This window comes from Squalius cephalus (genome assembly GCF_949319135.1).
Source record: "Squalius cephalus genome assembly, chromosome: 22".
Lineage (NCBI taxonomy): Eukaryota > Metazoa > Chordata > Actinopteri > Cypriniformes > Leuciscidae > Squalius > Squalius cephalus.
Genome location: NC_137143.1, coordinates 32101752 through 32123220, shown reverse-complemented (window position 1 = coordinate 32123220; position 21469 = coordinate 32101752). Strand labels below are relative to the sequence as shown.

Below are 21469 nucleotides of genomic sequence, written 5' to 3'. Positions count from 1 at the left end.
CTGTTGGATGTGCTTTTATCTGAGTGTTTGCTAGTTTACCATTTATTCGTTCATGCATTCTTGCATGTTTGTGTGAGAGTTTGTAGCTCTCGTTCATCTCTTCTGACACGTACAGTACGAGATCTGTCAGCATATTCTCTGTGATGTTGACGTGTGTTTCTGATCATTGATCTGCAGAAAAGCATCTTCCAGAACCTGCTTTCAAACCCCTCCATTCATACATTATTACACACATTCTTCAAAAATGAAGAATACTTTTAAAACTGCAAGACTTTAGTTTTTGAATTATGCCCTTTATAAATGTGCTCAGAAGTTCAGTGATAATTACGTTGTATTTGAAGTATGAAGTTCATTTTTAATATTCTGTACTAATGTGCTACGATTAAATGGATCACAGTCATTTTCATCTGCTTTTGATAATGTGTCCTTGATGTAGTAAAAACAGTACTTTACTTGATAGGTGGCTTCACAATATATTCACAAGCCCATAAAATAACTTTAAAGATAAAGTGTGTCATATTTTAATATCTAAAATATGGCAGCTTGTTTCCACCACAGAATAAAACATAAAAAAGGTAACTGATTATTAATTGATAATTGATAATTAAAAGGTGATATAAAGTCAGAATTACGTGAAATAAAGTCGCAATTGCGGTTATGAAGTAAGAATTGCGAGATATAAAGTCAGAATTGTGTGATATAAAGTCGCAATTAGGAGTTATAAAGTCAGATTTGGGATATAAAGTCGCAACTGTGTGTTATAAAGTCAGAATTGTGTGATAAAGTCGCAATTGCGAGTTATAAAGTCAGAATTGTGTGATATAAAGTCGCAATTGTGTTATTAAGTCAGAATTGTGTAATATAAAGTCAGAATTGTGAGATATAAAGTCAGAATTGTGTGATATAAAGTCGCAATTGCGTGATATAAAGTTGCAATTGTGTGTTATAAAGTCAGAATTGTGTGATATAAAGTCAGAATTGTGTGATATAAAGTCAGAATTGTGTGATATAAAGTCGCAATTGCGTGATATAAAGTTGCAATTGTGTGTTATAAAGTCAGAATTGTGTGATATAAAGTCAGAATTGTGTGATATAAAGTCGCAATTGTGAGATATAAAGTCAGAATTGTGAGATATAAAGTCAGAATTGTGTGATATAAAGTCAGAATTGTGTGATATAAAGTCGCAATTGTGAGATATAAAGTCAGAATTGTGAGATATAAAGTCAGAATTGTGTGATATAAAGTCAGAATTGTGTGATATAAAGTCGCAATTGTGAGATATAAAGTCAGAATTGTGAGATATAAAGTCAGAATTGTGTGATATAAAGTCAGAATTGTGTGATATAAAGTCGCAATTGCGTGATATAAAGTTGCAATTGTGTGTTATAAAGTCAGAATTGTGTGATATAAAGTCAGAATTGTGTGATATAAAGTCGCAATTGTGAGATATAAAGTCAGAATTGTGAGATATAAAGTCAGAATTGTGTGATATAAAGTCGCAATTGCGAGATATAAAGTCAGAATTGTGAGATATAAAGTTGCAATTGTGTGTTATAAAGTCAGAATTGTGTGATATAAAGTCGCAATTGTGAGATATAAAGTCAGAATTGTGTGATATAAAGTCAGAATTGCGAGATATAAAGTCAGAATTGTGAGATATAAAGTTGCAATTGTGTGTTATAAAGTCAGAATTGTGTGATATAAAGTCGCAATTGTGAGATATAAAGTCAGAATTGTGTGATATAAAGTCGCAATTGTGTGATATAAAGTCGCAATTGCGAGATATAAAGTCGCAATTGTGAGATATAAAGTCAGAATTGTGTGATATAAAGTCGCAATTGTGTGATATAAAGTCGCAATTGCGAGATATAAAGTCAGAATTGTGAGATATAAAGTCAGAATTGTGTGATATAAAGTCGCAATTGTGTGATATAAAGTCGCAATTGCGTGATATAAAGTCAGAATTGTGAGATATAAAGTTGCAATTGTGTGTTATAAAGTCAGAATTGCAAGACATAAACTTGCAATTGCGAGAAAAAAGTCAGAATCGAGACTTTATATCAAACAATTCTGACTTTATTACAATTCTGAGAAATAATGTCAGAATTGTGAGATAAAAAGTCGCAATTAGCCTATATCTTTTTAGCCTGCATCTTGTCCTGACCCACTAACATCTGTAGCCTATACGGTTTATTTTCTTGCTTCAACAGAATCAGAAATGCAGAGATAATCTTAATCTGGCATTTAGAGGGTCTATAATCTCTATACACCAATCCTGCCCCCCCCCCCCAAACGCAGCTACACCTTCACATCTATCTTACATTAGCCACTGATTACTCTCCACATAAGCTCCACACAGAGACACAACAACAGATGCAGATCTGTGCGCGGCGGAAAGGGTTAAAATAACGTTCCGGTGCAAAACAAATTACGCATCTGCAGCCGGTAGTTCATTTACACAGATGATCATTTGAACTCTGTTTGTAAAAATGAACGAAAGTCGTGATTGCAGTAATGCAATATGGCTCATATTAATTTGTCATTTGTGCTGTGCAGAAAAACACTTTTCTCTGCTCCTCAAATACATAAAACATTAACCTTGAGTAAAGAAAACACTGTACTTACATTTAACCCTCTGGTGCTCTTCTCGTGTTGGTAAAAAAAAAATTAAATGAAATTAATGTACTATATTTTAGTTCGATAATGTTTTTTATTTAATATTTTGTAATTTTATGGTACTAAATTATATGTACACTGTATTTATAATCTATTTATTCACTTTTTGATCATAGACCTGAAAATTTAATTTCCAACTTAAACTGGTAAATCTTGAATGCTTTAAAGCACAGACTGAAGTTTGATCTCTTTTCAAAGAGGACACTAGGCAGATTATTGCTGAAGTGAACACAACTTTTAAAAAGTTACAGAAATTCATGTTTATTGTTATGAAAAATGTGAAAAATACTATTTACTATTACTATAGTAATACTAACAAAAACATGTTTTACTCTAAAACGGTGAGAAAATCAAAGCCATAAATCTAAACAAGTTGTGTTCAAAATTTGAGCTTGATATCTCAAAAAATGAGCTTTCATGCATTCATTTTTGACCGCGAGGAGCACCTTTATCAAGTTTCGTTCCATTCCGATGAAGAATGAAATATAAAAAAAAATAAAAAATACAAATTTTCTGACAAAAATGACAAGAGTACAAGTCGTTTATTTACCCTGGCATTGCAAACAAGCATAGACGTTCCAGACTGCATTCACAGTAGAGGAGGGGCGGAGTTATGAGGTTTGACTGACAGTTTGAGCAGCCAATGGAGTTTCAAGGTTTAGTCACAAGCTCTTTTGAATACTTTTCATTGGTTAGATATATGCAAAACCCACATATATATGTAAAAGGTGACCAGTAGTAATGATTTATGGGGGAAAATGAAGATACAAGGTTTCGGCCTGATTTATAATTTAAAATAGTTCCTTCAAGCAAAGCAACAACAGTGTGTTCAGTGAAGGCCAGAGTCTGAGTGCCATGTGAACAATGGGGTACAGAAATAGGTCAAAGCACCAGGGGGTTTACTTTCCTTTAATTAAGAGGGGTTTACACACGGGTTGTATCTGCATATGGGCCTAAACCACAGAAGAATCATCTGCCAGTGGATTAAATAAGGTCATGGCAATGCAATGGATGTCTGCATTAAAAAACGAGAGATCTTTCACAAACGTGCATTATGCTGTCAGGAGGTTGATTATGGTTTTTATGCTTTTTTTATGGCAGTCAGTCGTATTAAACACCAGACCATTTCTCTCCCGTGTGAATTTATGTGCGTATTTAGAGAGATTCCCAGAAAAATAAAACATTAGGAAACGGTGAATAATGCGTCTGAAATCCACTAACATCATTATTATGTAAATGTGACGCTATGAACAAACTATAAAGCAGAGAGGCTGATGGGAAATGCAGAAAATCTTTTGGTGCAGGTATTTGCATATATGAGCTGGTTATGGATTATTGCTGATAAATGAATCGGTATTGAAGCTAATCGATCATACAAGGAAAATTATCACAGCTTCTTTTAAAAATAAAGTTAGAATATTGAATTACTCATTATGAAAATTAACAAATCATATTATATTGTTATTGAATGATCACATTGAAGCTATTCATGGGGAAATATCTTTTAAAATATTTAACTCTACTATCAAATTTATTTTAAATATTTGATCAAATGTTTTTTTTGTGTGCATCAGATCAGTATTTATTTGGCATAAAACTTTGAGAATCTTGATCAGAGTCACAGTATTAAACTTGAACACATAACTGACAATAAATGCAATGGATAAAACTCGAAAAAGTTGAAAACATCAGCGTTTAACTAAATATTTCACTACACTGAAGAAAATGTGAAATGCTGCACTGGAAAAAATAATTTTTGTCTGAATAAATTGATTCGCTAAAATGAATTCGACTTTTCCACTGTAAACCCTAACGCTCAAAATAATTAATTGGTTTGAGTAGGGCAAACTCAAATTAAACGAATTAGTTAAATCAAATTAACTTTCATGAGAATTCAGAACTTTCTTTTGAGTTCACGAAACTGACACTTTTTAAGTAATCTAAATTGTTCAATTGTTTTGAGTTTTATGAACTTAAATTTAGACAAACTTACCAGCATGCTTTGCCATGACACTCAAAAGGGATGGTAAATGCTAAAATTAAGTGTTATATTATGTTTTTTTTGTGCAAGATTTAATGTTAAATGAGAGATATAGTTGTTTAATGCTTTGCTATGCTAATTTAGAAGAGTTTGAATGTATGCAAAATTTTCAAGTTAAGAGCCATTCAAATGTATGAGTACAAAATTGAAATCTGCCAGTTCTGATGACTTAAACTTTGAATTTCTTAACTTAAATTTGATGTAGCTGATTAACTAAAATTTTTGAGTTCTGCCAACTTATTCGAGTTTAAGCGAGAGAAGGCGGTTACTAGTATCTGGACAGGTTACACTATTTTGAAGACGGTTACTGAATGAGGCGGTTCGTTTAAATAGTTAATTTCCAACACTGATGTGCATGATGAGATTAAGCTCTCATAAGACAACCGAATCTATTCTATCTATGGAAGCTTGTTTCCGCCACAGAATACAACCTTTTAAAAGATAATTGCGACTTAATATCACACAATTCTGACTTTATATCTCACAATTCAGACTTTATATCACTCAATTCTGACTTTGTAACTCGCAATTGCGACTTTATATCACGCAATTCTGACTTTATATGACGCAATTCTGACTTTATATCTCACAATTCAGACTTTATATCACTCAATTCTGACTTTATAACTCGCAATTGCGACTTTATATCACGCAATTCTGACTTTATATGACGCAATTCTGACTTTATATCTCACAATTCAGACTTTATATCACTCAATTCTGACTTTATAACTCGCAATTGCGACTTTATATCACGCAATTCTGACTTTATATGACGCAATTCTGACTTTATATCTCACAATTCAGACTTTATATCACTCAATTCTGACTTTATATCACGCAATTGCGACTTTATATCATGTAATTCTGACTTCATATGACGCAATTCTGACTTTATATCTCACAATTCTGACTTTATATCACGCAATTCTGGCTTTATATCTCGCAATAGCAACTTTATATCACGCAATTCTGACTATATCTCGCGATTGCGACTTTATATCACTCAAATCTAACTTTAAATCTCGCAATTCTGACTTTATATCTCACAATTCTGACTTTAAATCTCGCAATTCTGACTTTATATCTCACAATTCTGACTTTATATCACTCAAATCTAACTTTAAATCTCGCAATTCTGACTTTATATCTCACAATTCTGACTTTATATCTCGCAATTCTGACTTTATATCACACAATTCTGGCTTTATATCTCACAATTCTGACTTTATATCTCACAATTCTGACTTTATATCACAATTCTGACTTTATATCTCGCAATTCTGACTTTATATCTCACAATTCTGACTTTATATCTCACAATTCTGACTTTATATCTCGCAATTCTGACTTTATATCTCGCAATTCTGACTTTATATCACGCAATTCTGACTTTATATCTCGCAATTGCGACTTTATATCACGCAATTCTGGCTTTATATCTCGCAATTGCGACTTTATATCACGCAATTCTGGCTTTATATCTCGCAATTGCGACTTTATATCACACAATTCTGACTTTATATCACGCAATTCTGACTTTATATCACTCAATTCTGACTTTATATCACGCAATTCTGGCTTTATATCTCGCAATAGAAACTTTATATCACGCAATTCTGACTATATCTCGCAATTGCGACTTTATATCACGCAATTCTGACTTTATATCTCGCAATTGCGACTTTATATCACGCAATTCTGACTTTATATCTCGCAATTGCGACTTTATATCACGCAATTCTGGCTTTATATCTCGCAATTGCGACTTTATATCACTCAATTCTGACTTTATATCTCGCAATTGCGACTTTATATCACTCAATTCTGACTTTATATCTCGCAATTCTGACTTTATAACTCGCAATTGCGACTTTATATCTCGCAATTCTGACTTTATATCTCGCAATTGCGACTTTATATCACTCAATTCTGACTTTATATCACGCAATTCTGGCTTTAAATCTCGCAATAGCGACTTTATATCACGCAATTCTGACTTTATATCACGCAATTCTGACTTTATAACTCGCAATTGCGACTTTATATCACGCAATTCTGACTTTATATCACGCAATTCTGACTTTATATCACGCAATTCTGACTTTATAACTCGCAATTGCGACTTTATATCACGCAATTCTGACTTTAGTTTTATATCTCGCAATTCTGACTTTATATCACGCAATTCTGATTTTATATCACGCAATTCTGACTTTATAACTCGCAATTGCGACTTTATATCACGCAATTCTGACTTTATAACTCGCAATTGAGACTTTATATCACGCAATTCTGACTTTATATCACGCAATTCTGACTTTATATCACGCAATTCTGACTTTATAACTCGCAATTGCGACTTTATATCACGCAATTCTGACTTTATATCTTGCAATTCTGACTTTATAACTCGCAATTGCGACTTTATATCACGCAATTCTGACTTTATATCACGCAATTCTGACTTTATATCACGCAATTCTGACTTTATATCACGCAATTGCGACTTTATATCACTCAATTCTGACTTTATATCACTCAATTCTGACTTTATATCACGCAATTCTGGCTTTATATCTCGCAATTGTGACTTTATATCACTCAATTCTGGCTTTATATCTCGCAATTGCGACTTTATATCACTCAATTCTGACTTTATATCTCGCAATTCTGACTTTATAACTCGCAATTGCGACTTTATATCTCGCAATTCTGACTTTATATCTCGCAATTGCGACTTTATATCACTCAATTCTGACTTTATATCACGCAATTCTGGCTTTAAATCTCGCAATAGCGACTTTATATCACACAATTCTGACTTTATAACTCGCAATAGCAACTTTATATCACGCAATTCTGACTTTATATCACGCAATTCTGACTTTATATCACGCAATTCTGACTTTATAACTCGCAATTGCGACTTTATATCACGCAATTCTGACTTTATAACTCGCAATTGCGACTTTATATCTCGCAATTCTGACTTTATATCTCGCAATTGCGACTTTATATCACTCAATTCTGACTTTATATCACGCAATTCTGGCTTTAAATCTCGCAATAGCGACTTTATATCACACAATTCTGACTTTATAACTCGCAATAGCAACTTTATATCACGCAATTCTGACTTTATGTCACGCAATTCTGACTTTATATCACGCAATTCTGACTTTATAACTCGCAATTGCGACTTTATATCACGCAATTCTGACTTTATAACTCGCAATTGCGACTTTATATCTCGCAATTCTGACTTTATATCACGCAATTCTGACTTTATAACTCGCAATTGCGACTTTATATCACGCAATTCTGACTTTATATCACGCAATTCTGACTTTATATCACGCAATTCTGACTTTATATCACGCAATTCTGACTTTATAACACGCAATTCTGACTTTATATCATGCAATTCTGACTTTATAACTCGCAATTGAGACTTTATATCACGCAATTATGACTTTATATCACGCAATTCTGACTTTATATCACGCAATTCTGACTTTATAACTCGCAATTGCGACTTTATATCACGCAATTCTGACTTTATATCACGCAATTCTGACTTTATATCACGCAATTCTGACTTTATATCACGCAATTCTGACTTTATAACGCGCAATTGCGACTCTATATCACGCAATACTGGGATAAAAAGTCGAAATTGTGAGATGTAAACTCGCAATTACCTTTTTTATCTTTTACTCTGTGGCGAAAACAGGCTTTCATACCTATCAGCTTTACATAGCCTACGGTATCTATTAATTTCTTTTACAACAGCAGACAATAACCAGTAGTGAATAGGTCACAAAGTTTGATATGACTAACTAAACAAACTAAGGCAGAACAAAAAGCCGCTTTGTGATTCAAGTTCTGGATGCTGTTTGTGTCATTGTGTTTTTGGCTCCATTCCTGCTTTGACAACAGCTATTATGTCTTAAAACGGATCCGCAAAGCTTTCACAGGCCCATCATCTTCACTTATACTGAGGCAGCGAGAGATATAGAGTGGGAAACGGGAACAAAATCAGCAACATAATCCGGACGAGGATCAAAAGGCTTGGACCGGATTATTTTCTATTGCATCACGGGCCTGAAAGACCTGTTAGATCAAAGGCCGAGATTTTTGGGAGGAGAATGATATGTGAATGCATTATTGAAATGCGGAGACAGGAGTGAGAAGATGAAGACAGATCCGGTGTCATAACGGGAACGGTGGCCGGTCCGTGACGGAGAAACCTGATCCCGAGCGCTATTGTGCGACCGCGTTTGTTTGGATTCAAAGCATAGGAGGAACTATAAGAGCGATCTGGTAACAGGATCAGCCCATGACTGATAGTAATTACTTGCTGTCTACGCGTTTAATAATTGAAAGTAATTTCAGATCCAGCACTTTCCAAAGGAAGAGAATGGCACGCTGTCAAACACTCAATACCAACTGTGCTGTTCATAAAATCAAAATAGACAATTCTTGTTTTTCCATGAATATTGTCATAGGCTATTTATTATAAATGACTTTTCTGTGCTCATAATTTTTCATGTGCCTCCTAATCTTGAATCAGAATAACAGCGACATCTCTTCTCTTCTCTGATGACGTGGGCGGAGGAACCTGTCACTCACATGAGATCCACCAATAGCAAACCACAACCATCCAATCAATTCCCCACAGACACAATCAAGCCCCGCCCTACAGTTTTTCTCATCCGAGAAGTGTTTCATTAAATAGGGAAGAAATCCTATCACAACTTCCATTTCATGCAACTTTAAAGTCCCCCTGTGGTGAAAACCCAGCTTTTAATGTTGTTTATGTGACTATGTGATGTTTTTAATATGCTTTAAGACAAACCATGTGTAAGTTCATAAGTCGACAGCATTGCTGAGTATTTCCTCCTTAAAACTGCAGTGAACCAAAGACAGTCTCAAAAACACGCTTTGAAATCGCTGGTGTTTCTGACGTCACAAACTACCTTGTAACCAATCAGATCAACGTGTGATCGTCAACCAGTGGATCTCTGAGCTGAGTGAGGGAGTGGAGGCGGGGCTCATTTGCATATTCATAGAACCGCGCATACTAAATGAGGCAAGGGTGTCAAGTTACACTCAAGCTGTTTTGAGGCATGAAGACATTTTTTTTTCAAGGAAAAACATTTAAATATGTCATTTTTATGATCAGAGATGAGTTGTAAGGGATAAAATTATTGACTACAGGGGGACTTTAAACACAACAGAACGAGACGCCCATCTAAATCTGCTTAGCCTGACACCAAATCCTCAAATTAATATTTGTAAAAGAACCATCACATATCTGCTCTATAAAAACATCAGTAGATGAAATGTAATGAAATAATAACAAGGCTGTTTGCAGTTCCCCGTGTCTGACCCGACAGAGCCAAGAAAAGCAGAGCAGACATCAGAGGATTGGGTGCGTTATGAGGTCAGGGCGATGTCATTTCCTGTGTTTGCACCTTACACTTTTACATGTTAATATACGCAAACTGACAGTAATGAGCAAGAAAGCAACACAGGTGTTTAAACATGTAAAAGAATGACTTTCTTAATGTTCTTTTTGGAACGTGATTCACCAGGGTTGCCAAGTAAGTCCGTGTTATTCCCGCATAATTGGGCAACTTCTAAAGTCCCCCTGTGTTGAAAATCAAGTATTTATAAAGTTGTTTATATGTCCATGTGGTGTTTTTAATATGCTTTAAAACAAACCATGTGTAAATTCATAAGTCAACACCATTGCTGAGTATTTTCTCCGGTGTTTCTGACGTCATAAACGACCTTGTAACCAATCAGATCAACGTGTGATCGTCAACGAGTGGATCTCTGAGCTGAGTGAGTGAGTGGAGGCGGGGCTCATTTGCATATTCATAGAACCGCGCATACTAAATGAGGGAAGGGTGTCGAGTTACATTCAAGCTTTTTCAAGGGAAAAATACATTGAGATGTTACATTCTAACAATGAACTGTGCTAGATGATGTGTTTTGTGAGGACTAATATACAGTGAATTGTGTGTAATGCAGAAAGTGCATGCATATTTTAGGTATGGGAGGCATATTTTGAGTTTTAATATTTGGGATAGGGCTGATTTTGATCAACTTTTGTTTTGACCACATTGAGCTGGTTTTGTTACGCAGACCTGGCAACCCTGCCAACTTTCCCGACCTTCATTTCCACTTTGCAGACGCATTTGACTGTGTTTTGAATTGTGGCAGAATCGTCGCACCTCATAATCTGTAAAGTAAAATCTGCGGTTGCTCGCTTGAGTCAGAGGCAATGAGTCAATTTGGATCACCTTTCATCTGCAAAGTAGATGGTTATCGTGTTATGTGGAATGGTTAACAGTGTCAAGAGTCTTCAGAAACATGTTGGTCAGGTTTTCGGGAAGCTCAGTGCCAAGATTGGAGAAAATGATACAAGCATACCAACTCGACTCATTTTTAACAAGAAAAATGATAGTAATTGTGCTTTAAACACTATAAGCCCAATGGACAACAGAACCTGAGTTAGATTTTCAACAGCCTTTTTTGGTATCCGCACATTTCATTTGAAGCAGCAATCAGAGCGAGAGCTGGAGCAGGACGGGATAAAGTGTGTTTTATTAATCAGAGGCTGTTTGTTGTGCGTCTCTCACAGGTTCTCCATCATCACCACACGCAATCAGGCCCTTCGTCTCCAGGCTAATGTTCTGTTTGTATTGGTCTCGGTCGGGCACCGTGAGACACACACACACACTTGTCTGGCCAGGTGGGAAAGCGGAGAGGAAAGCCGATTGTACACTGGAGGAGTGAGAACATACACACATACTTATAGAGTGACATAAGTAATCAAGCTCAGATTAAATGTGACCCGACCGTACCCCATCATAGTGAACATATTGAATAACAGAAAAGGAGAGGCTGTCCTCTTGCATAATATGCATTTCTAGTGTACGTCTACACTGTAAAAAATTATATGATCAATAAGTTATGACAACATGTTTTTATATTGCTCATACTCATCAAAATAAGTTAAGCAATTTATAACTTTTTTTTATAAGTTATACAAGATTCAACTAATTTTTTTTGTCAGTTTAATGTAATTTAAGTTGAAATGACTTAAAAATCCAAGTTGTACACTGTAAAAGTGATCAGTTGACTTAACTTGAATTGAGGACACCTGTTACCTTAAAATTATTAAGTAAACAAACTTCATGCTTAATCAAAAAAAAAAATTAAGTAATGTGGAATTGTCAAGTTCACATAACTTAATTTTTTCAATTAAGCATTAAGTTTATTTACTTAAAAATTTAGTAAACCCGTTGCCTTAAAATTATTAATTAAGTGGGAACTAAACACTCTTTACAGTGAAAAATTGAAGGCAGCAACTTTTTTACAGTGTATTAGAGAATAATTTTGTTTTAATGCATTTAGATGTATTTATTGAATCAGCGCTGTGGTGTTTGCTAAATAAAGCATAATTGTTGCTCATATTTAGGTGATTTAAACAAAACTTTAACGCTATTAAACTTCAGTTTGTGCTGCAAACATCAAATCCTGCGGCGACTTTTCTAACTAATTCACTTCACTTGGTAGACCATAAAATGCACAAAAATAGATGCAACTGAATCATGACTTGAATCTAGAGACTTGATTTGAGATGCAAGATCTTAGGTTAGATTCCCTGGAAATGCGTAATCAAATGTATACCTTGAATGCAATGTAAGTCACTTTGGATAAAAGCGTCTACTGAATGCATAGATGTAATCACCTAAAAACACACTAAAAACACTCAGATCGCCTTAGCAAACGCATAGCATCATGATGTTGAGTTTTGCACATGCACTTGGTTCTTCTGCAAGTGGCGTAATATGACAGAACTCGAATGTTCCTTTTATAATCAAAGCTGTTTAAACTGCTCTTTATACTGTTTCTATGGCTGAACTCAGTCATCAAAATATTGCTTTGAGAGTTTACTTTGAAATGGACTGGAATAATGACCTGGAATAATCTGAGTTTAACTTTGTGCAAATGAGCCAATAGTTGCTCACACTCTAGTCAACTCAATTCGTCAACTCTCATTAAACATGAATGATCAGTCACTTTAAATCACGGCCAATGTGAGCACTCGCTTAGGTTTGGTTATAATGCTGCCCTGTAAAAAAACAATTCGAAGTTGTAAATAAATGGAGATTATTGTAGTGTTTTTCAAGATATTTAAACTTCTACTTAAAGATTTTTCACCCTGCAAATATTTTTTTCTTATAAGTATTTTTTTTTCAGTACAAATATCTAAACATTCTTAAATCAAGATTCATCATCATTTACTTGAAATGCAAAATGACTTCAGACATATTAAGTCTTGTTTTCTGAAAAAAAATTAAGCGAGTTGCAACTAATAATGTCTTCCATTGGGGTCAGAAAAATCAACTTAATTCAAAGATAAAACTACATTATTTTTCTGACTGCATTGGCAGATATTTGTTCTTGTTTTAAGCATAAACTTGATACATTTTTCATAAAACAAGAAGTAATTGGATCTTGATTTAAGAATGTTTAGATATTTTTAAGACAAAAATACAAAGAAAATCATTACTAGTGAAAATATTTTTTTTTTCAATGAATGTAATGCATTTGCATCTATGCATTTGCCAAATGCATGCATCTGAAGCAACCTACAATATATTTGGGGAATATATTATATAAAAATCCCGAACCCATGACATTGGCATTGCTATCACCACCGATTTATGCACTATAAGATGCTTGATCTTGACCCGCAGATGAAAAAGTCTCCTGCTGGTTTCTAAACACACGTTGCTGGTGAAGTAAGCAGCTTAAGCGGTGAACCTGACCTCAGGTGACAGGCCCTACACGCAACCTGTGCACCGCAAAGCCTCGATACATTATCTGTCCTCCGGCTTCTCGTGGTTTTAAATGACTGCTTTCCATTGTGAGTGTTTCAGAGAGTTCCAGAGAGAGAAAGGGAAAAATGAAACCGAACTGGTTTTTGGAATAATAGAAGTGGCGTGTGGCCATGGCTGTTTTTTAGAGAGCTGAATGGTGTTCCACTGGTGATGACAAGCTAAACACACACTCCTGATCTGACCTCTGCGATGGGTCGGGACACTGGAGAAAACATCCCATTGGTCCGACACAAAGAGGGAGATTAAACAAGGACAGACCGAGATGCCAATCACTCCACAACAAAAAGACTCGGAATTATAAGTGATACTCGTATAACTCATGTTTTGATGACTTATGCAATACAGGTCTGTGTTGCATTTTGATAACAGCAGAATTTGTGTAAACAAGTTTGTGGCTTGGCTTCTGATAAGACGTTTTCTCGATAACCCTTCGGATTTTATCTCTTACTAAGAAAAATTCAATGCTATGTGTAGACATTTCAAGATAGGGGCACTTCAACTTGTAAACAGTGTAGAAGAGATCAAATCAAACATTGATATGCTCTTTGAATTCGCATAATGATTTAGATTCCCCAAGAACAATATCTTGATAAATTGACTGTGCATATTTATGCGTTCCAGTTGATTCATGTTTTGAGCAGTTAATGCAAGTCATGCAATAATAACAAATAAAAAAAACACCACCAGTTTAGTTGCTAATACATGAAAAAACATCATATCCAAGCTATTAATAAGAAAATAAAGCACTTTAATGTTCATGAATTCTTTGCTTGCACATCAGAGAAACAAGATCGGAGAAATGCTGCATTAGCTTCTTTGAAAAAAGTGCACAAACGTTTAAGAATTCATCACAAACCAGTTGGAGAAACCAAGACATTTTGGGGCTCAAGAGATTCATTGCACACCAGACTAGTATCCTACAGAAAACACAACTTCTGCAAATCACTGAGAAATCAACGTGGCATTCATTTCTCATGGTGATGACAAACATGAGGAGCATCACATCTGAACGGGAACCATTGGGAGAACGACGTTCCTGTAGATTAATGCAAAGACAGGCATATAAAAGAGCTTTGACAATTTGACACAACACACTGCTGAGGGCACCGTTGTAAGATACATTAAAAGCATGTTGGGCAGCAAATGCAAAGAGCAAAATCGTTATATTTTGCAGCGATCTTCTCAATATATATATTTATAGATTTCATCATAGTTATAAAACATACTGTATGCACAATATATACAATATATCTTCACTTCTTAAGAGATGCACAAAACACATTGTAAACAGAATAGTTTGGGCAGTCTTTTGCTGAGCAGGCAAGTGTCATATGTTTGAAATCTCCATTGGGATCTTGTCCACCATTTCATGGTTGAGTTTTAAAGGAATCTCAATTTCTGACCTCTTCTTTTTCGTCTTTCTTTTCTTGCAGCAGATAAACGTCACCAATGACACGACGGTCAGAAACAGTCCGAGGCAAGTCACCGTAAGCGCAAGCAATACCATCATCAACTCGCTACACGGATTTGGCACTCGTTCTCCTTCCCTCCCTTCCTTAACCGGAGGATCCTCACCATGATTGATATCTACCGCTCTGGGCAACAAGCTTTGAATGAGCGTCTCATTGCTAACCGTTTCATTCACAAACAGGTTGACGAGCACAGTAGAGTACAGTTCTGGTTGGCCGTGATCCCTCACTTTGACCCACAAACTGTAAAGACCTCGATTGTTCAAGGCTTTCCTCAAGGTGATGTTTCCCGTGTACGGGTCGATATCAAACGATCCCGGTTCTCCGTCAGTTCTCTTGATGATGCTGTAAGCGATAACAGCATTCATTCCCGTGTCCCGGTCCACCGCATAGACCTCCGTTATCGACGTTCCTGGAAGCGTGTTGGGAAGCACCAGCATGAACGATTGGTTGGACTGAGGGAAAAGAACAGTGGGAGGGTTATCGTTCACATCTAGGAGGAGAACGGTCACCATTGTGATGCAAGAAAGAGCCGGTTCGCCTCCATCGATAGCCTCGATCCACACATAGTACGTTCCCTGCTGTTCCCGATCCAAAGGGGTTTTGGCGCGTAACGCGCCTCGTCCGGTGTCAATCACGAAGATGTCACTCCCGTTTAGGATTGACAACGCCACCCAGCCGTTTTCCCCAGCATCCGCATCCGTAACCGTAAGCACGCCAATCTCCCCGAATCCTGGAAAGTTCTCCGGCACGAAGAAAGTAAAGTCCTTGTTGATAAACCGAGGGCTGTTGTCGTTGCGATCCCGCACGGTTATAATCACAGTGGCGATTGACTCTCTTCTCGGTGTCCCACGGTCGACGGCTCGCACCATGAATCGGTACGTCTCCTTTTCCTCGCGGTCAAGAGAAGTGGACACCGACAAAACCCCGGTTGACTTATCCAAGGCAAAAATGGTGGGAGCGTCGGCACCGAGTAGATAATAAACCTGACCTCTGCTTTCACTGTCCGCGTCGGTCGCCTGAAGCTGAACGAGGAATGTGTTGGGTGGGTTGTTCTCCTCCACTGTGATCTCAACGAAGGATTGCTTGAAAACCGGAGCGTTGTCGTTAACGTCCAACACATGGACCTTAACCACGGTATTAACTACTAATCCGTGAGCATTACGAACCACAACGACCAATTCATAATCCTGTTGCTGCTCATAATCCAGTGGTTCGGTGGTCTCAAGCAGGTACTCGTTTTTAAAGCGCTCGTAAGGTACGAGCCGAAATGGACCTGTGGTTTCTAGAAAACACTCTATCTTCAATTGTGGCTCGGTGTTTTTGATGGTAAAAAAAGCAATTGGTGAAAACGGTGGCTCTGATTCACTTAGACTGACAACACCGTCTTTCTCGAAAGCGATGTAACGTGGCACAACAGCCGGAGGTCCGGAAAGCTGTCGGATAACATGAACGGTAACCGTTGCGACTTCTGGAATACACGTCGGCCCATTAGCCAGTACGGTTAGTTTGTAGAGCTTTCCGGTGTTGTTGTCTATCTTCCCAGCTAGCTTAAGAACTCCAGTGATCGTATCCAAATGAAACAGGTTTCTGCTTTCTTGGGTGACCCGTTCGCTGAAGGAATACGTGATTAAGGCGTTTTCCCCCTCGTCTGGGTCGTGGGCTTGCAGACGAGCCAGTTGCATGCCTTTAGTGGCATTCCCGTAAAGGGTAACGTTCAATTGTGACTCTGTAAACTTAGGGCAGTTGTCGTTGACGTCAGTAATGATAATCCTCAGAGTGGCAGTCCCTAAAAGTGGCGGAGTTCCTCCGTCCTCGGCGATAATATCAGTCACGTACTCCGCTTGGGTTTCTCTATCAAGATTCTCGGTTATTATGAGGAACGGCGTCAGCTCTCCGCCTTCGTTCTCCTCTACGTCTAACGTGAAAAACCCATAGTCGTTAACAAGCCAGTACGTTTGAACACTGTGAATCCCGATGTCTGGATCCACTGCTGATTGCTCAACTGCGAACCTGGCGTTAACAGGAGCGTTTTCAGGGACGGAAACCCTGATTTCGTCAACGGGGAAATGCGGACGGTTGTCGTTGACATCCTCGATTATGATTTTGATCTTAACCAGCTGAAAGTATTGCTGAGGAAGGATTAGCACGTCTAGGAAGATCGCGCAGCCTTGGCCCTCGTGGGACTCGGCGCACAGAGTCTCTCTGTCGATCTCCACGGCTGACGTGAAAAGCTCCCCGGTCGTGTTGTTCAGAGTCACGTACTGCTGGCTGCTCGTCTTCTGCTCCAGACTGAACGAGCGGGAGGGATCACTGGAAAGACCCAAGTTTAAGTCCGCAGCGATAGACCCAATGAGTGTCCCTTTAGATAATCCTTCTTTTATCTTATAGATGAGGTGACTGAAGTTTGAAGAGCAGGAGAGAGGAGCGGTGTACAAGAGGAGAATGAACAAACCCTAAAAATAAACAACAAAAAGGGTTTAGTATGTAAGTAAAAAAACATCACTTTAAAATCAAATGGAATACATAATAATTAAAAAAGCAATGCAGATTAATTATGCATTAGGCACAGTTTGACATTTTATGTGGAGAGGGTTGGACTAATCAAGGTCCACACTAATATATGAATATTTACCCAATTATTTACCATGATAAACATAATTTCTATAGTTATTTTACTACAGGAAGAATATTGTTATATAAATCTCTTTGAAACTGTGTTCAAGGCTTCTAGAATCTTTCTCTCAGTTTGATTAACTTGGTCATGACAGTGGTGGTAACAGTCTCTCCCACACACACACTTTCTCACACACACACACACACACACACTCACTCACTCACTCTCTCACACACACACATTCAAAAAATATAATATAATATAATATAATATAATATAATATAATCATTTGATGTAAAATGCTTGTGCTTTTTCTCACTCTCTCTTTCTCTCTCACACACACACACACACACACACACACACACACACACACACACACTCACTCACTCACTCACTCACTCACTCACTCACTCACTCTCTCTCTCTCTCTCTCTCTCTCTCTCTCACTCTCTCTCTCTCTCTCTCTCTCTCACACACACACACACACACACACACACAAATCTTTATAAAAATCCATCAAAATGCTTATTAGACTTTGATTCATATACATATAAAATTGATATAAGTATTAGGATGAATTTGGATTATATAAAAAATCTTGGATTAAAGATATATATATATATATATATATATAATCCAAAATCCTAACATCCGTTTAAAAATTTATTAGACTTTGATTCATATACATTTAGAATTTATATAAGTATTAGGATGCATTTGGATTATATAAAAATCCTGAATTAAAGATATTATTAAAAAATATCAAAGATACTATAAAGAGAATTTGATGTCATGATAATTCAGTTTTCCATGAATGTAAGAAACTTACCCATAACTCTGTTTTGCTGCGAAGGCATGTTCCTCTGTTAGTGTTCCACATGTTTCCCGTTCAGTGTTGGCGTCACAGGGAACGGGAGCGGGATGAGTTCACAGTAACAGCCGCATTATGAGCGCCTGTGAGCGGCTGATTCCTCGCTCGCTGCCCGATGCGCGACTGACGCGCTCTACTCATTCATCTGACCGATACACTCCGGCACGCCCACCGCATGCTAATGAGCTCCGGCGCGACCAATCAGCGTGGGAGGAGGGGGGCCGTCTAGGAAGAACAATTTGCATGTCAAATCATTTTTTTTTTTTTTACGTTTGGAATAGTTTTAGTCTGAACTCTGAATGATTTATTATTTTGTGGTTAGGAAAACACCAGCATGACAGGAATGTAGATTATCTTTTCAACACTTTGGAAATCATTTAACATTATAATATAATATAATATAATATAATATAATATAATCATTTGATGTAAATTACTTGTGCTTTTCCTCATATGTAAGTCACTGGATAAAGCAGCTGCTAACAATCATAAATATGATGTGTATGATTATAGTGTTCACTGATAAAGTAAATTATTCTGCATAGAATGCTAAAGAACCTTTTTGACTGTAAAGGGTTCTTGCGGTAATATTTTTTTTTTACTTTAGAGAGTAAAAAGTTTTGATGTTTCATTAGGTTCTTCAGATCAGTATTTTTAAGAGCGCACCACAATATTTCATATTTTTAAGAGCACACCATAATATCTGCACCACAACTGTGCAACCCTAGAGAAAAGGATATTAATATGCATGAGTATTATTCCATATGTATCAGACGGCACAGATGATCAGATGCACAGATCAATACTGCAGTAACTAAATAACAAGTTCCCGGTGGAAGCAATGCAAGTACGCTTTTACAGGCCTGCGGTTGAGATTACATTAACACTCAGCTATACATTAACAAGCTCATAGTAAATATGAGTCACTTTCTTGATGAACAATTATTGTAGAACTAAACACTTGCTTATTTGCTGCATCTTTTTTTTAACCCTATAGTGGTTTTTCCTTGCCTTCCACTTTAGTGATCATGTGAGGATTAGTGTTAAAGAATACAGTATTAGCATAAGCGTAACCTTCACCAAATCAACTTCTCTTAATCTGAGCATTTTGAACCACATCAACAGATGCTGGAAGTGATTGAGAACATACTGTCCAGAGTAACAACTGAACTTTAACTCTGGGATTGATTACACACAGTCCCATGGAAGACTTTACATCTCATGACGTTTAAGATCGACATATTTATCTAAAAAATAAACCGTTGATGTGTGTTTTTTTTGTTTTTTTTGCCTTGCAGGTGTAAAATGTCATTTCTTTTAAATTCACATACATTCAAATATGTATCACCATGAAATCAAAATGAATTTTCCTCCTTTTTTTATGGAATATTACAGTTAATTATAAACGATTTATCCATGCACATCATTATTTTTTAAACCCATGTGCCTCTTTAATAATAATAATAAATAATAATCTTTAATGAAAATAATTTCTCCCTCTGGCAGTGACATCTCTGATAACGAGGGCGGGGCAACCTGTCACTCACATGAGATGCACCAATAGCAAACCACAACCATCCAATTAATTCCCAATGAACACAATCAAGCCCCGCCCACATTTGTTCTTGTTTTTTTTTTTTTATTGCATAAGTTATACATACAAAACCAGGGCATGAAGCATGGTTATATCTCTTACAATGAGCAATCATAATGACAGAAACAAAACATAAATATCATGGATTTGCGTACATTAAAATATGGAATTGTACACAGAAAAAAAGAAAAGCACAATAATAAGTTTAAATCATATCTTTAAATAAGTCCTCAAGTTGCATTAAAAAATGTTATTTATAAGTCTAAGGGGTGAAATGAAAGAGTTAAATTTAGCAAGAAAAAGGAAGACATAAAGGAGACTTAAACCATTTTTGCTTGTGAATGAAGATTTTTATATTTATATATGAAGAAATTAACATATTCATTAGACAACAGCTTTGGGTTTTCATTATAAAAGATAACATATTTGAGGACGAAGATGTGGGTCACATTTGTAGGGCTAAAAAAAATAAGAACTTAAAGGGGTGGTATGATGCCCTTTTCACAAGATGTAAAATAAGTCTTTGATGTCTTTGATAAGTGTGTATGTGATGTTTTAGCTCAAAATACCCCACAGATATTTTTATATATCATGTTAAAATTGGCAATTTTTGAGGGTGAGCAAAAACGCACCGTTTTGTGTCTGTTCTTTTAAATGCAAATGAGCTGCTGCTCCCGGCACAGGGGGCGGAGCTTCAACAGCTTGCACTCACACACACATGCACTGAAAATTTCAAAAACTTTTAGCCTTTTATGTTCAAACTGGAGTCAGACAATGATGGAGAGACTCAAGAAGAAGTGACAACGTAGAAGCAACAGGACATTTCTGAATGGTTAGTTGATGAGTTTATGAAGCTGATGTGTAGTTATCTTCTAGTTATTGATTAGCATATTCTGTCTTGATAATCTATAAATCGTGTTCAGGGGGCGGGGTTTATGTAAATTCTAGGGTTGGTGATGTCACTAACCCGGGAGGAATGTGGTGTAGTCTCTACCAGCCGTTTGTTGTAGTCCTTAAAAAGCGATTTCTTTAAAAGCAAATATCTCCCTTTGCTTTGAACTTTGAGCGTTGTAACTTTGCAGATGTTGTTTATGCTCAAACAGCAACATTACACACTAACTAAAGTTAAAAAAGTCAAATCATAATCAACCACCCCTTTAATTCATACATTTGTTCTTGTTCGCGAAGCCGTTCACTCGGATATATGTCACAATACTAGTGAAAAAAAGACAAGCGCAACTTCCGTTTAACAACCAACAACGACAAACCAGAAATG

At 36.5% G+C, this 21469-nt stretch overlaps 1 protein-coding gene across 1 annotated transcript; it reads right to left on the bottom strand.

The window, feature by feature from the left end:
- Positions 1 to 14378: 14378 nt before the first annotated feature.
- pcdh20 (protocadherin 20) lies at positions 14379 to 18790 on the bottom strand. The gene is made up of 2 exons (XM_079857795.1): positions 18558 to 18790; positions 14379 to 17567 (listed from the first exon to the last, which is right to left on the bottom strand). Exons 1-2 carry the CDS (start codon positions 18606 to 18608, stop codon positions 14970 to 14972), a joined length of 2649 nt encoding a protein of 882 aa, XP_079713921.1. The 5' UTR covers positions 18609 to 18790; the 3' UTR covers positions 14379 to 14969.
- Positions 18791 to 21469: the final 2679 nt, after the last annotated feature.

Bases quoted from the DNA above. Each gene is read 5' to 3' on its own strand.
- pcdh20 (XM_079857795.1), bottom strand. From the start codon at position 18,608: ATGTGGAACACTAACAGAGGAACATGCCTTCGCAGCAAAACAGAGTTA. The intron at 17,568-18,557 runs GTAAGTTTCTTA...GTTTATTTTTAG, and splicing joins GCAGCAAAACAGAGTTATGG to GGTTTGTTCATTCTCCTCTT.